Genomic DNA, 12,458 nt, shown 5'->3' with positions numbered 1-12,458 from the left:
GAAAAGCTGGGGGGGGGGGGGGGGGGGGGAGATCAGAGTGACAGAGGAGAGTCTGGTCCACAGCTTATCCGCTGCCAGCTAATAGCCCTTGATGATATACGCGGTGCAGCTGCGGCAGGAAGGTAGGCCAACAGCTGTGGCCCACAGACCGATTATCAGATTTCAGCTACAGACGCAAACAAGCCAACAAACAGGCAACACAACACAGTCTCACCTCCCGCTGTGACAGAGGCAGAACAAATTAAAAAATGGCTTCAAGGTTTACAGAGGGAGATTTAAAGGCACATCCCCCGTCTTTAAATGCTCTTTTTTTCTTTTCTTTTTTTATTCACCATCACCATTCTGTGAATTCCTGGAGCCTAAAACACTACACATCTTCAAAAAATACAAACAGCAGTTCTACAAATGCTAACACTGTAACTCTAGGGTTTGCATGTTCTCCCCATGTCTGTGTGGGTTCTCTCCATGTACTGCAGCTTCCTCTCACATGCAAAAGACATGGATGAGTGCAAACTGCTCATAAGTGTACATGTGAGGGAGATGGGCCATCTTAGCCCTGCCACAGACTAGTGGTCTGTCCATAGTGCTCTAAGACAGCTGGGACTCTTGATTGGATAGGTGGTTAAGAAAATGGATGGTTATAATAGGTCATCAGATTGTGCAGACCTAAGCAGTGGCTCTATAGTGTAGTGCAAGCTCTTTGGGGTTCAAACATTGCAACTTTGGAAAAAAATGCACTTTATCACTGAAGCCCATCAGCTGGGACTCTCTGCTTGAGGCCAGCTGGAGCTGAATGATCCAACCTCACTTTTAGATGGAGAGGGGAAAAAGTGAGCGAAATCGTAGGACTTCTTGCTAAGCTCTGGTAACACATCACTGTAACTTGATTCCAGCTCTTAAGACTGGCAGAGCCAGATAATCATGGGTTCCCAATGCAACTGCATGCATTCACTCGACGTGAGTGCACCATTACGGTTACCGTTAAGTACCAAGCTGTACTTTTTAGGGTACAAACAGAATTACTTTTGTGCTACCGAGTACTAATTCACACCTACAGTCTATGGTGAATTTTAGGACCACCTCACATCACTACTGCGACATGTTGAAGAATGACAAACATGTAGGGCAATGGTGGTGGCGAGCCAAAAGCAAGCTCAGATGTGGTTACACTTTTCAAAACTCGACGCAGACAAAACTCTCTGCAACGTTTGAAGTGCAGACTACAAAACTGGCCAAGGCAACACATCTAATCTGAGAGAAACAAAGGTCTGTAAGCAAAACTCACAGAAGGGAGCAAACGTTAGAACATCCACCATTAACTGATAAGAAGATGAACACAAGGATGATGATGATGAAGAAACTTTTAGTGAGGCATTTTCTTCAGGTATTAAATCTGATGAGTATTCATTTGACGGACAAACTGTTGTCAGAGAAATGGGTGTTTAAACTTTGGATTTTTACCCTGACTGCACTTGAGTTTTTTAAATCAGCTTGTTATTTACAGTAAACAGACATGTAATGTGAGCTAGTACCTCTAAAACCTTGGTATGCAACCATAACCACTAACAGACTAACACTACAGCTCACTATTCGTTGTCATTAAAGTTTCAACTCAGAAGTAAAGACTTTGCAAGAAAAAAAATAGAATTTATTATTTCAAAATGAGTAAAGTATTAAATAAAGGTACTGTTGGGTGCTGATTTTCAGGTATTGGTACAAATGTTAAAAGGTACCCCTAATTTGAAAACCTCTTGGTGAAAATAGTAATAAAGCTCTCATCAAGTTCAGTTTTACCCAAATAAAATCTACATTTAGCTCATAATCTGACACTGCTGCATTTGGTCCTGGTCTCATCTGTTAGCAAACAAAAATAGCAAAAATAAGCTTAAACAGGGTCCCATTTATTCTGTCGTATATAATCCACCTTCATCTGCTTCACACTCATCAGGAGGGCTGGAGGGTGTTATAGCTGTCATAGAGCGAGAGCCAGCGTACACCCTGGACTGGTCGTCCAATCTGTCACAGGGCTAACACCGATAGAGACAACCATTCATGCTCACATTCACACCTACAGTCAATTGAGGTTCCCAAATTAATCAATTACTCATGCATGTCTTTGACGATTCATGTAATTTTTCTACTTTCACAGAAAAAGCTTCTATTAGCTTGTCAGTTATTACAAAACACCTGGTACAAACACGGCAGCCTTATAAGATACAGGCAGCTCGCAAGCATCTAGTGCTACCCCTCTAAAGGCACCCAGAAATTGACCAATCAGAAGAAAGTAGACTTTAGGGAGGAGTCCTTAATATTTTTTATTTTTTTTAAAAATCATACAAGTGCTCGTTAAATGAACGTAACTCTGCGACCTCTTGCGCTACAAACAAAATTAAAGCAGTTTCGGAAAGAAGAGAAGACGAGCTTCACAGGAATATTGGGTAGCACAAAGCATTAGACAAAGCATAGAATAGAATAGAAAGCTAGAATAGAAAGCTCTAGAATAAATCCAGAGCTTACAGTTTTAAGAGCTGTAATATGACTGTATTTATAACTGTAACTCTGCAATATTTCTACACAAAAACCTGCAAGGTTTGCTTCTTACAGTTTACAGATCTTTCTAAACACTTTTATATTACACTCATCTCTGGGAAATGCAGCTGAGGAATACCAGGGCTTTTACTGCGAACTGAGAATCCTGGAAGCATCCACTTTTAAATAGCGCGGTTTAACTGGAACGAGATGTCATGTGAGAAACGGTGCCAAGAGATGAAAAATGCTGCCATTCTCTCAGACCGTGTGATTCATTGGGTTTGGTGACACAGGGGACAAATGATGAATAAAAAGCCATAACTTCAGTAATAACTGAATGTGACACTGCTGTGCTCACTGGCTGTAAATGTTGCAGAAAGCAGCCTTAAACAGCCGGCACTCCGTTTTGTTATGTAAAGCCAAGTAGTAAAAACTTGTCTCCTCCTTTTGAAATATTGAACGCTGAGTAAAAAAGTAAAAGAAGCTGAAGCACACTGAGACAAATAAGAGGAGCTTTCAGATAAACTGCTGATCAAAGTCTACTGGGTTGTTTCTGAATGTGGGTGGAAGCTGCCAACTCGCTTTCTAAAGCCAAACGACCAAATATATGAGAATAAATCTTTTATTTGTGGTGTTGCTGAGGCAGCTGATCCCGTGCTGCTGGACTGGATGTCACATGTGACGGGCTCAAGCCTCACATGACGGCGTCTCACCCGGGCTGTATCCTCGGGTGATGTTAACATTTCAGACAGACAGCTTGAGGATTTTAATCGTTAAACGCTGCATGTTTTACTTCCTGCTCTGCTCTGAACTCAATGACAACGTGATGATTATGTGATTCATTAAAAAAACAAACAAACAAACAAACAAACACAGTTGAGTTCTTTAAAACATGTTCTTTAAACATCCACAGATGTTTTATTGGGACCAAGTACACTTTTGTTGTTTACTTAGTGACTTTTACTATGTCAATGTGTGAATCGAGGAGGGGTTGAGATGCTAAATCCATTTCCTACCTCATGTAATGTAGCTGTGACTCAAGGGGACTCCGCCTACTGATTCCTCTTTTTATGTTATTCTTATGTCTTATATGTTATTTTGCTAAATTAAATAATTAACTAATTAAAACACTAACATTTGTCAAGTTGTTAAGTTTACATTTATTTATAATTACCAAACAATAAATAAATTAAATTAATACAAATTGATATCTTTTATCTCAAGAGAAAGCCAAACCAAATTTAATTGTACTTTCATGTATAATAACAATAAAGATGATTCATTCATTCGGTATTGTTGCGTTTTCCTTTGTCTACTGGACAATCTGAAGGCATTTTTTTAAAACATGAGATTGTTTAATAAGGTCTTTTTTATTACTCCGATTTTTATAATTCATTAAATCCTGACATTTACTTTAGATTTGCCAAAAATTAGACACTTTTGGAGAGCTGTGTCAGGAAGGAAATTCAACATAAAATATGTGCCAAATCAAATACGTGGATCATCAGCAGAGGCTCGGGTTAACAGTGCGACCGCTGGTACTGTTGACCAGCGGGGTGCCGGTGGAAACTGTGGGACTGTGACTAGTAAGGTTCCTGCAGCTTAAGTCAGATTTTATACTTAAGGTTTTAATAATGCCGCATCAAATTTATTACCAACACAAAAATCAAACAGCATTAATTAGTTACACTTGGAGACACCAGCTGTTTGTTTCTTGTGGTTGTGAGAATCTCAACAAACATTTTTTATTTAGGAATTTACTAGAGTATCTCTATAATTTTGAAAACAATCCTTATTTTTCCACATACAAGGCCTTTTTTAAGCAGCCTTCTAGTTTATCCACCATCAAAACCAGCTGTTTTAGCTCATCTACCGTTAAGTCCGCCAACGCCTTAAAACTGCTTTCTTCTGCTGCTACAATTATGGATATCCACTTTCTATGACATCATACAGAGCCAAGAATAGAAAAACTGTGCGAAACAGTGTTAAGATAGTCACTCATATTACCTGTACCTATGTTGACTTTGCCATTTGAAACTTTAGCCATATTTAAAATAAGAATTTAGCACTGTAGATAGTGTGTGTGTGTATAGTATATATTACCATGGTAAATATATGACTTACAAATTAACAAAGAAAGGCATATCAAGTCTAGTTAGATTAGAATCTGCATTAATCCAATAAACTGGTGAAAGTAGGCTGTCTTATAGGAACATGCAGGCAGTTTCAGCCTGTAACATCGAGGCTCTAATTTGCCTCCATTCCCATCATGGCATCGTGCATAGTTTAAAACACTTCCTGCACAAAACACACCGAGTCTCATGCACTTTTGCATGGTTCCAGTTTCAGGTCAGTTTGCAAGATCCTCACTTTTTCAGATATCGCACCTGCCCTGAGCATTCCGTTTCTCTCTTTTTTTAACTGTATATTGAAAATATAAACGTCAGTGTCAGAAAAACTAAGGTTTTATTTTTAGGCCAATGAATTCGCTGCCTTTTGAGACCATTCAAGGACCTGCACGAACTCTGTCATTATTAGCGTTGATTTATGTCTGAGTAAGTGAATGCAGGAGCTACTGAACAGAAATAGTGACAACTAGGCCTCCTACACTGCGCCAAAAAAATGAAAATAAAAAATGAATACACTCAGTCTGACTGCGCCTGCTTGTAACGCATAAATAATTTAAAAACAGTTTTCAGCTTCAGTTGTCCTTCTCTTCCCTTTTCCCTGGTGTTTTGCAACCTTTTATGACCTCTCACCATCACCCATCGTGGATATTCATAACACACATGTAGCTGAGCATAAAATATATTATTCTGTTGCATCAATAGGTAAAAGAAAAATATATATATACTCCACAGGGAATCGCTGAGAGATCCGAAAACTGAGTCAAGTGTCATATAAAATGTCTTTCTGTAAATAGAGAGAGGAGCTGTAAAGGAATGGCAGGAATGTTAAGTCTGTTTCTAGCAAAAAGAAAACAATATGCGAACCGCACACTGATGAGTGACGACTCCAGGCAATGATTTTCATTCCAATATACATACGCAGTGGTTTGGAATAAAACTCCCCATTCATTTATTTCTTTCTTCTTTCAAACGTTGGATAGCATCAGAACCTGTGTCTTCGAGGTTAAAATGCTGCGCCTGAAAAGGCTGTTATATAAAAGTAAAAGTATAAAAGGCCCCTGCCCATTAGGTCAAGCCCAGCCATGCTTGAATAGAGGGACTGTGAAAAGTCAACATTTTTTCTGGTCAAGCCCATGTGATGTGGTGTGAGAGGCATGCTCAAAGGAATGCCTATGCAGTGAGGGTTTCCCTTGTATCGCTGCTGCGGCTCTCTGTGGTTTTAGGAGAGCAAACCCAGTGACGCAAAGTGCCATCTGTGGGGTAGAGACAATACAAGGCCCCTCAAGGGAATAGCAAGTGCCCGCTGCTAATATTAACTTACATCAGAGAGGGTATGACAAAGCAGGAGCAATAAGCTGCCGCATTTTTATATAAGCAAATGTCAGGTTTGCTGCTCTCTGCTGCTGAACAATCTGTGCCGTGGTATTTTTAGGGAGTCGAGTTATTTGGTTTGTTCTTTCATTTTTTTGCTGTGTATGGAGAAAACTTTTAGACACACCCATCCGCACATTATCACAAGGTTTACACTGATTGTTGAGCCGCACTGATGAACACTTTCATTGCTAGTTATTTTCCCTGTTAAGGAGTGTGATTTTTAGTAATCTTACAATTCACAGTGTGAGACTCGAGTCTTACTAAACTAAACTGCACCAAAAAAAAGACTGCATCGTGATACCTACTGACTGAGGGGATGGATTTTGGAGCTCTATTCTTTGTCTCCATGCTACATTCCCATTGGCTGAGTCACGATAAAAGCCGGGGGAAACCTGTTACAACAAACATTTTATTTTCTGTGCTTCACTTTTATGTATTCTGCTTGGGTTTGTTTTAGTTTTACCCCATCTGGTGCCAGTAGATAGCTGCCCTTCACTGAAACTGGTTCTGCCAAAGGTTTCTTCCTTTTAAAAGTGAGTTCTTCCTCCTCACAGTTACCACAGCTACTCTCGCTAGTAGAGGATTCTGATTGCTGGGGTTTTCTCTTTTATATTGTAGGGTCTATGCCTTGAAATATAAAGCATCTTGAGGCAACGCCTGTTGTGAATTGGTGCTATATAAATAACTGGACTGGCAATCTAAGGTTGCACGAGTGTTACAAAGGCCCAACTCTGAACCCGATTTACACAGAATGAGCGTTGACATTGGTCTTCTTTTTTCTTTTTTTTTTAATTATGGACATCCTAAAAAAATAAAATAAAATAATAATCACAATCATAAGAAAATTAATAAATACAAATAAGCTTTGCTTTGGAAAAGAAACAACAACAAAAAACCACTCAAGAACTTTTTGCTGAGCTGTACTGAAAGTGTGATGCACATCACAAACAGAAACCTTTTTGAAAAGGTCCAAATTTTAATTTGAAGGTGAACAATCTCCACTTTCAGACCATGGGTGACCAAAGATATCACAAGGAGGTTTTTGTTGCAGCACCATATACCATGTACTGCAAGCAATATCACCTGACAACTGCCAGCAACCAATCAAAATCAGCCAGGGAACATTTTTCCCTTGTGACTGGTTGTGGTTCTCGGCTTGTGTCTGGGCCTGCGCAACTGAGGCTTGACATAGGTTACCTGATCCACAAATTTATGAGCCAACTGTACAAATTCACCTAGAAACCACTCGGCAACCAGTTGGGGAAACTTTTTTCCATACCAACCAGTGGTTGCTAACCTGTCTCTACGTAAATCACGTAAACATTTGAGGACATCCTTCAAAAAAAAAAAAAAAAAGGAATCTCAATATTTTGGGGGTTTCTCACTGCTGGTCAGACAAAACAGGATACTGGAAAACATCACAGTGGCCATTTTTCACAATTTCCTGATGTTTTTCCAGCCAAATGATTTGCCCCGACAATATTTCAAGTTAATAGGCAGTTGCAGCTGATAAGAAATTGAAATGAGTGATCAAACTTAAACAGCCAAAAAGAAGAAAGAAAGAAAAACTCATCCCCACACTGTTCGACTGCCAAATGCTTTCTGGGAAACACTGCTCAAACAACAAAAACAACACAGCAATAACTGCTTTGCACCAACAATGACCGCAAAATAAAAGCCAGACACATCAGCCTGTTTCCGGTCTGCCACCCACACACCAAATGCACACAATGCCCCCCCATCCTCTGTGTCTCAAGCAGCTGAGACAGCGAGCCAGGAAGGTTATTTTTAAAACTTTATCTCAACATCTGACTTCCCATTGTTTTCCACATTTCTGCACTGATCCAAATGTAAACAGTAAACATCTACGAGTGATCTGCTGCGGCCACAGGGAGAGAAAATTTCTGGGGTGGAGGTCCATGAGTCACGAATACTTGTGTGTCACTACGCACTGATCAATTATTGACATGTGGTGTTGAATTAAGACGATATGATGCTGCGGCAACCCCCCCTTCTTCTTTGCACCTCCAGATGACTCAACGGAAGCACACAGAGAGTGACAACTCTCCTGCGGGGTCAACTCACCCCCTCAGGTTACAATATTAAATATTCACGCCGTACCTTTGCATAATTCACCATGTCAACATACCAAGGAAATGACTTGGAGAAAAAGAGGGCTGAATGCTTTGAATTGAGGACAAAAGCTCCAGAGCATTTTAAACAAACTCCTCTTCAGGCACAGTGAAGCTGAAGGCGGTTTTCTGTGCATGATGCAAGTGAGTCCCTGCAAGACTCTGCAGGGATCAAACAGGGTTGCTAATTCAATAAAACAGACATGAATCTAGAAGTATTCAGGGCTTTAAGCTGGCTGTCTGCTCCCTGTGTCTGCCACAGCCTGATGGGTGTATCCCAATCTGAGTGACCCGCCAGGCTCGTTTTCTCTGCCAGGAATGTTTCAGGCGCATCTCGCCATTGTTTAAAACACTGAAAAGCATGTCGCTCGCTCTTTGGTGCCAGTTTAACGGTTCTTCCTCTGTCACGTGATCTCGATGCAAAAGAAAAGAAAAAAAATTCCAGAGCGGCTACTGAAGCCCAGCGCACATGGCGGCCCTCTCTAACAGATGTTTTTCGTTTGTGCTGCTGCAGTCTCTCAGTTCAGAGGCACAGAGCCAGAGAGGTGATTCATGATGCGAGCCTTCTTGTTACAGTCAGCAGACTGAGAGACGGCTCCAGGTTGAGAATAAACACGAGCCTGGCTCTGTTTTGGTAGATTTCCTATTGTTACGATATGATAAAGCTGTAGAAGAAGACATGACAGATGGCACAGATTGTGTGCTTTTATATGTGATTTTGTATATTGGAGCAAGGGGACTGGGCCTGTGCTTTCTCCTCCACACTCACCAGCCGGCTCATTTTCATCCTAAATGGAAAGCTGGTATCACACCGAACGCTCCTGCAAGCCTGGAGTCATTCACGTCTGCAGCTAAATGTGCTTCAAAGCGGGAAATGAGGTCACATTTTAGCATTAATGGACGGCGGTGAAGGTGTTCGCTCCCCTGGTTTGATGCTCCATTTAATCATGGCAGGAAGAAGGGAGGCAAACACTTCACAGCTCACCTGCCTGACCTGATTACACCTCTTCCTGCATGATCAGAGGTGACACAGCATCACAGCGTGTGACTTTGGGTGTGTTTCCCCTGCAAACGTTTTCTGCTTTTTTTTTTTTTTTTGGAGATACAAATCAGTGTGCTGGGCCTGTGTGACAGCAAGGAATGAGGAATAACACAGAATCCAGATCTGAATACTAGGAAAAGGGTTTTCTCTGCTACAGCCTGGCAGCATGCTCTAAAGCCTTGAGTTATGTAATAGTGAACACAGTGAGCTGCAGGCCTGAATGCACATCTTTATATTCCAGCAAAGCCATCCACCCCGTCTATTCTTACTCTTCATATCAAGCGAGATAACACACTATTTTGCATCAGGTCTTAGGCTGAAATAGGTGCACTTTAGGGGCAACAGGTGCAATTATTTTCCCCTTTCCTCTGCGCATATTAATGCATCTGGAGGTCTGAAGGGATTTTAAAAGCTTTCAAACATTACCAGCGGAATTTAAGGTGGATTGCATGCAGCCTTGGCTCTATAAAAAATGCATCCCCGTTCAGAGATGGTGCATTTCGCCTCATTAGTATCATTCTTTATTAAATAACAACAACAATAATATTACAGTCTGTGTGGCTGTAATTATCCATCCATCCTCAACAGGCTCACACCGTGGCCTTACCTCCTCCAGCACATTCACTGTATTCCTGCAGCTCTGCATTCGGGTGGTGAAGCTGGATGTTGTCGGGGAATTGTAATCCTCTGTTGTCTCCGAGAGAAACTCGGACACCGATATTTGATCCGGCATCCTTTAACTGTGAGGGGGTAAATGCCCACAGGAGGGTTGGCGATGAATGCTCAGAAAGACAAAACCATGTAAGATTTAAAAATAGATAGAAAGCACGATGGGGGGACTGTACGGCCGATGGAAAGGCTAAGCCGATTTTTCCCCCTGCAAAACTGCGTTAAACTATCGAGATGATTAAGACGTCTTCTTCTCCTGTGACTTCTCAAATGACTTCACTGTTCCCCAAGGGCCCACGGCAGGAGGGAATTTACCAAATATTTGCAGGCTGGGTCCCCCTCTCGATGTGTATTTAAAGCGAGAAGATGTCTAAAAGCGACACATTTATAAATAGTGTCACTCTGCGTCTAACTAAACCACGGAGGGAAAAGCGGCGTAAAGAATAGCGGATGCCCTCATTATGCTCTACAGATGTGCAAAAAGCCGCTTGTCGTCAAAACCGCGCGACGTTACCAGGCTCGGTTTAAATTTTATCATAGTCCACGGTCTGCCGAGTTCGTCTGGTACTTTGGTCCCGTTTTCTTCTGTCGTAGTTTAAGGGTTTTTTAAAAGCTAAACGCTGCCGCAGACACATTCACTGCCACTCTCTCCTGCGCTCGGAGCTGCTCAGAAGCGCTGTCAAGCTTGCGCTGAGACAAAGCGCGACTTCCTGGCAGTAATTTCAATATAAAACACCAGCTAACGCTTTTACATTACGTAAATGCATTTTTAATGAATGGAAAAGACTATATATATATATATATATATATATATATATATATATATATATATATATATATATATATATATATATATAAAAGGCGGTAAGCTTAAAACGTCTAAATATGTGTTTAAGAGACAGATAAGCACAAAAATAACATTTATCATCCATTTTTGTTCAGATTGTTGTCAGTAGAGCTGACGATAGCTTGATTTTCCTATCGTGAATTTTCAGTGTACTAATATAAAACGTATCATAGCGGCTAGTAAGCATTTATAAGGGGAAATGTGTTCGTGTCACATGATTTTTATACTTTTATTTTGAAATTATATTCTACAATATCCGTTTTTTCTGTCCATAAACTGAATGTTTTACAAATATCTCTCCCGCCCACCTCGCCTGGTTGACTAGGACGGGGGGCTGCTGTACGCATGCGTGATCTGGACTTAGTAACTGCAGAATGGTCAATCGGTGTAGCTGTAGGCCTGAAAGGGAAAAGAAATATGTCCACAAACACACGAGTAATTTTTATTTTATGGGATGTCGCCCCATGATCGGAAGGTCGGCGGTTCGAATCCACTTAACGGCTACCCTGAGGTACCCCTGAGCAAGGTACCGTCCCTACACACTGCTCCCCGGGCGCCTGCTTAGTGGGCTGCCCACTGCTTCACAGAGTGAATGGGTCAAATGCAGAGAAAAACAAGTAATTTCCCCATGGGGATCAATAAAGTATCCATTATTATTATTATTATTATTATTATTATTATTATTATTCTTGGGTAATATTTTGTAGACTAGAAACCCGCTGTAGGTTCACTTAGCTGCCATCAAAGGTGGAAAAATCGCCAGTTGACTTAATGTCCTTTGGGTTTCCAGTACAGTATTTTCCAGTTTAATTTCAGGATTTGCTCAGTAGCAGCTTTTTAAGTTCACTTACGATTTAGTACCAGCAAATATGTCATTGCATTATTTCCCTAATGCTAGTATTGCTCTGTGGTCCTTGTTCTCGGTTTTTCTTGTAGTTTAGCTTGTTAACTGTCACCTGGGGAAAATGACTAGTGTTACAATGGTTTTTTCAGGGAAATGTGTGTCAGTTTGAAGGTCATCTGTTTGAATATAAAGGTAGGATTAATGTAATAGAGCCTGGTAGACATTTTGCTATTATTTTTATCTGCATAATGTTTGAGGCAATGACACTGATTCCCAGCCATCCCAGGATGACTAAATAGGCCCACTAGGTACAGGTCCACGGGGCCATGATCGGGGGGTTCTGGTCCAGAGGACTGCACTGGTTACAAAACACATCTGCAAATTAGTCCTCTATCACTTTTCAGGTCATAATGACAAGGGCAAAGTATAGTCTATTAACTCCATCTAGTTTTTAGTTAGTAATATTGACTTTCACTTCCTTTTTAAAACTGCATAAATCTACTCCATGAAAGTACCTCTGTATGCAGCACAGGGCATATTAAAGCATAAGCAGAAGTACAGATTACATTGATATTGTTTCAATCGGGAAAGCCCTCCTTAGTCTCTGGTATACAAACCCAAACACGAAGCGCCACCTTGTGGGCATGATTTTGAGTTGATATATATATATATATATAGCTTTTGCCCCACTGTTTCTTCATTTTGGCTTTTTGTGTAACTGTGACACGATGTATTGTGTGTAGTATGTCACGTCTTGCTGTTCATCTGAGGTTATACTAAAAAGTGTTATTTTTATATTATGTCATAATGTGTAAAGTCTTAGAAATGAAATACTTCATTCCTTATGTATTTTTATCACGACTGTTTTATTTTTTACTTTGTTGTAATCCCT

At 40.7% G+C, this 12,458-nt stretch overlaps 1 protein-coding gene across 1 annotated transcript in view; it reads right to left on the bottom strand.

Moving 5' to 3' along the window:
* asap1b (ArfGAP with SH3 domain, ankyrin repeat and PH domain 1b) overlaps window positions 1-10,557 on the bottom strand; it is an 87,664-nt gene extending 77,107 nt beyond the window's left edge. The window contains exon 1 of the mRNA XM_080864414.1: window positions 9,814-10,557. Coding sequence (XP_080720540.1) covers window positions 9,814-9,939 — 126 coding nt within the window. The 5' untranslated portion in view covers window positions 9,940-10,557. The remainder of the gene's footprint in view (window positions 1-9,813) is intronic.
* Window positions 10,558-12,458: the final 1,901 nt, after the last annotated feature.

This window comes from Rhamphochromis sp. 'chilingali', assembly GCF_963969265.1.
Source record: "Rhamphochromis sp. 'chilingali' genome assembly, chromosome: 18".
Classification (NCBI taxonomy): Eukaryota; Metazoa; Chordata; class Actinopteri; order Cichliformes; family Cichlidae; genus Rhamphochromis; species Rhamphochromis sp. 'chilingali'.
The sequence above is the reverse complement of the archived record's forward strand: the minus strand, read 5'-3'. Positions and strand labels throughout refer to the sequence as shown.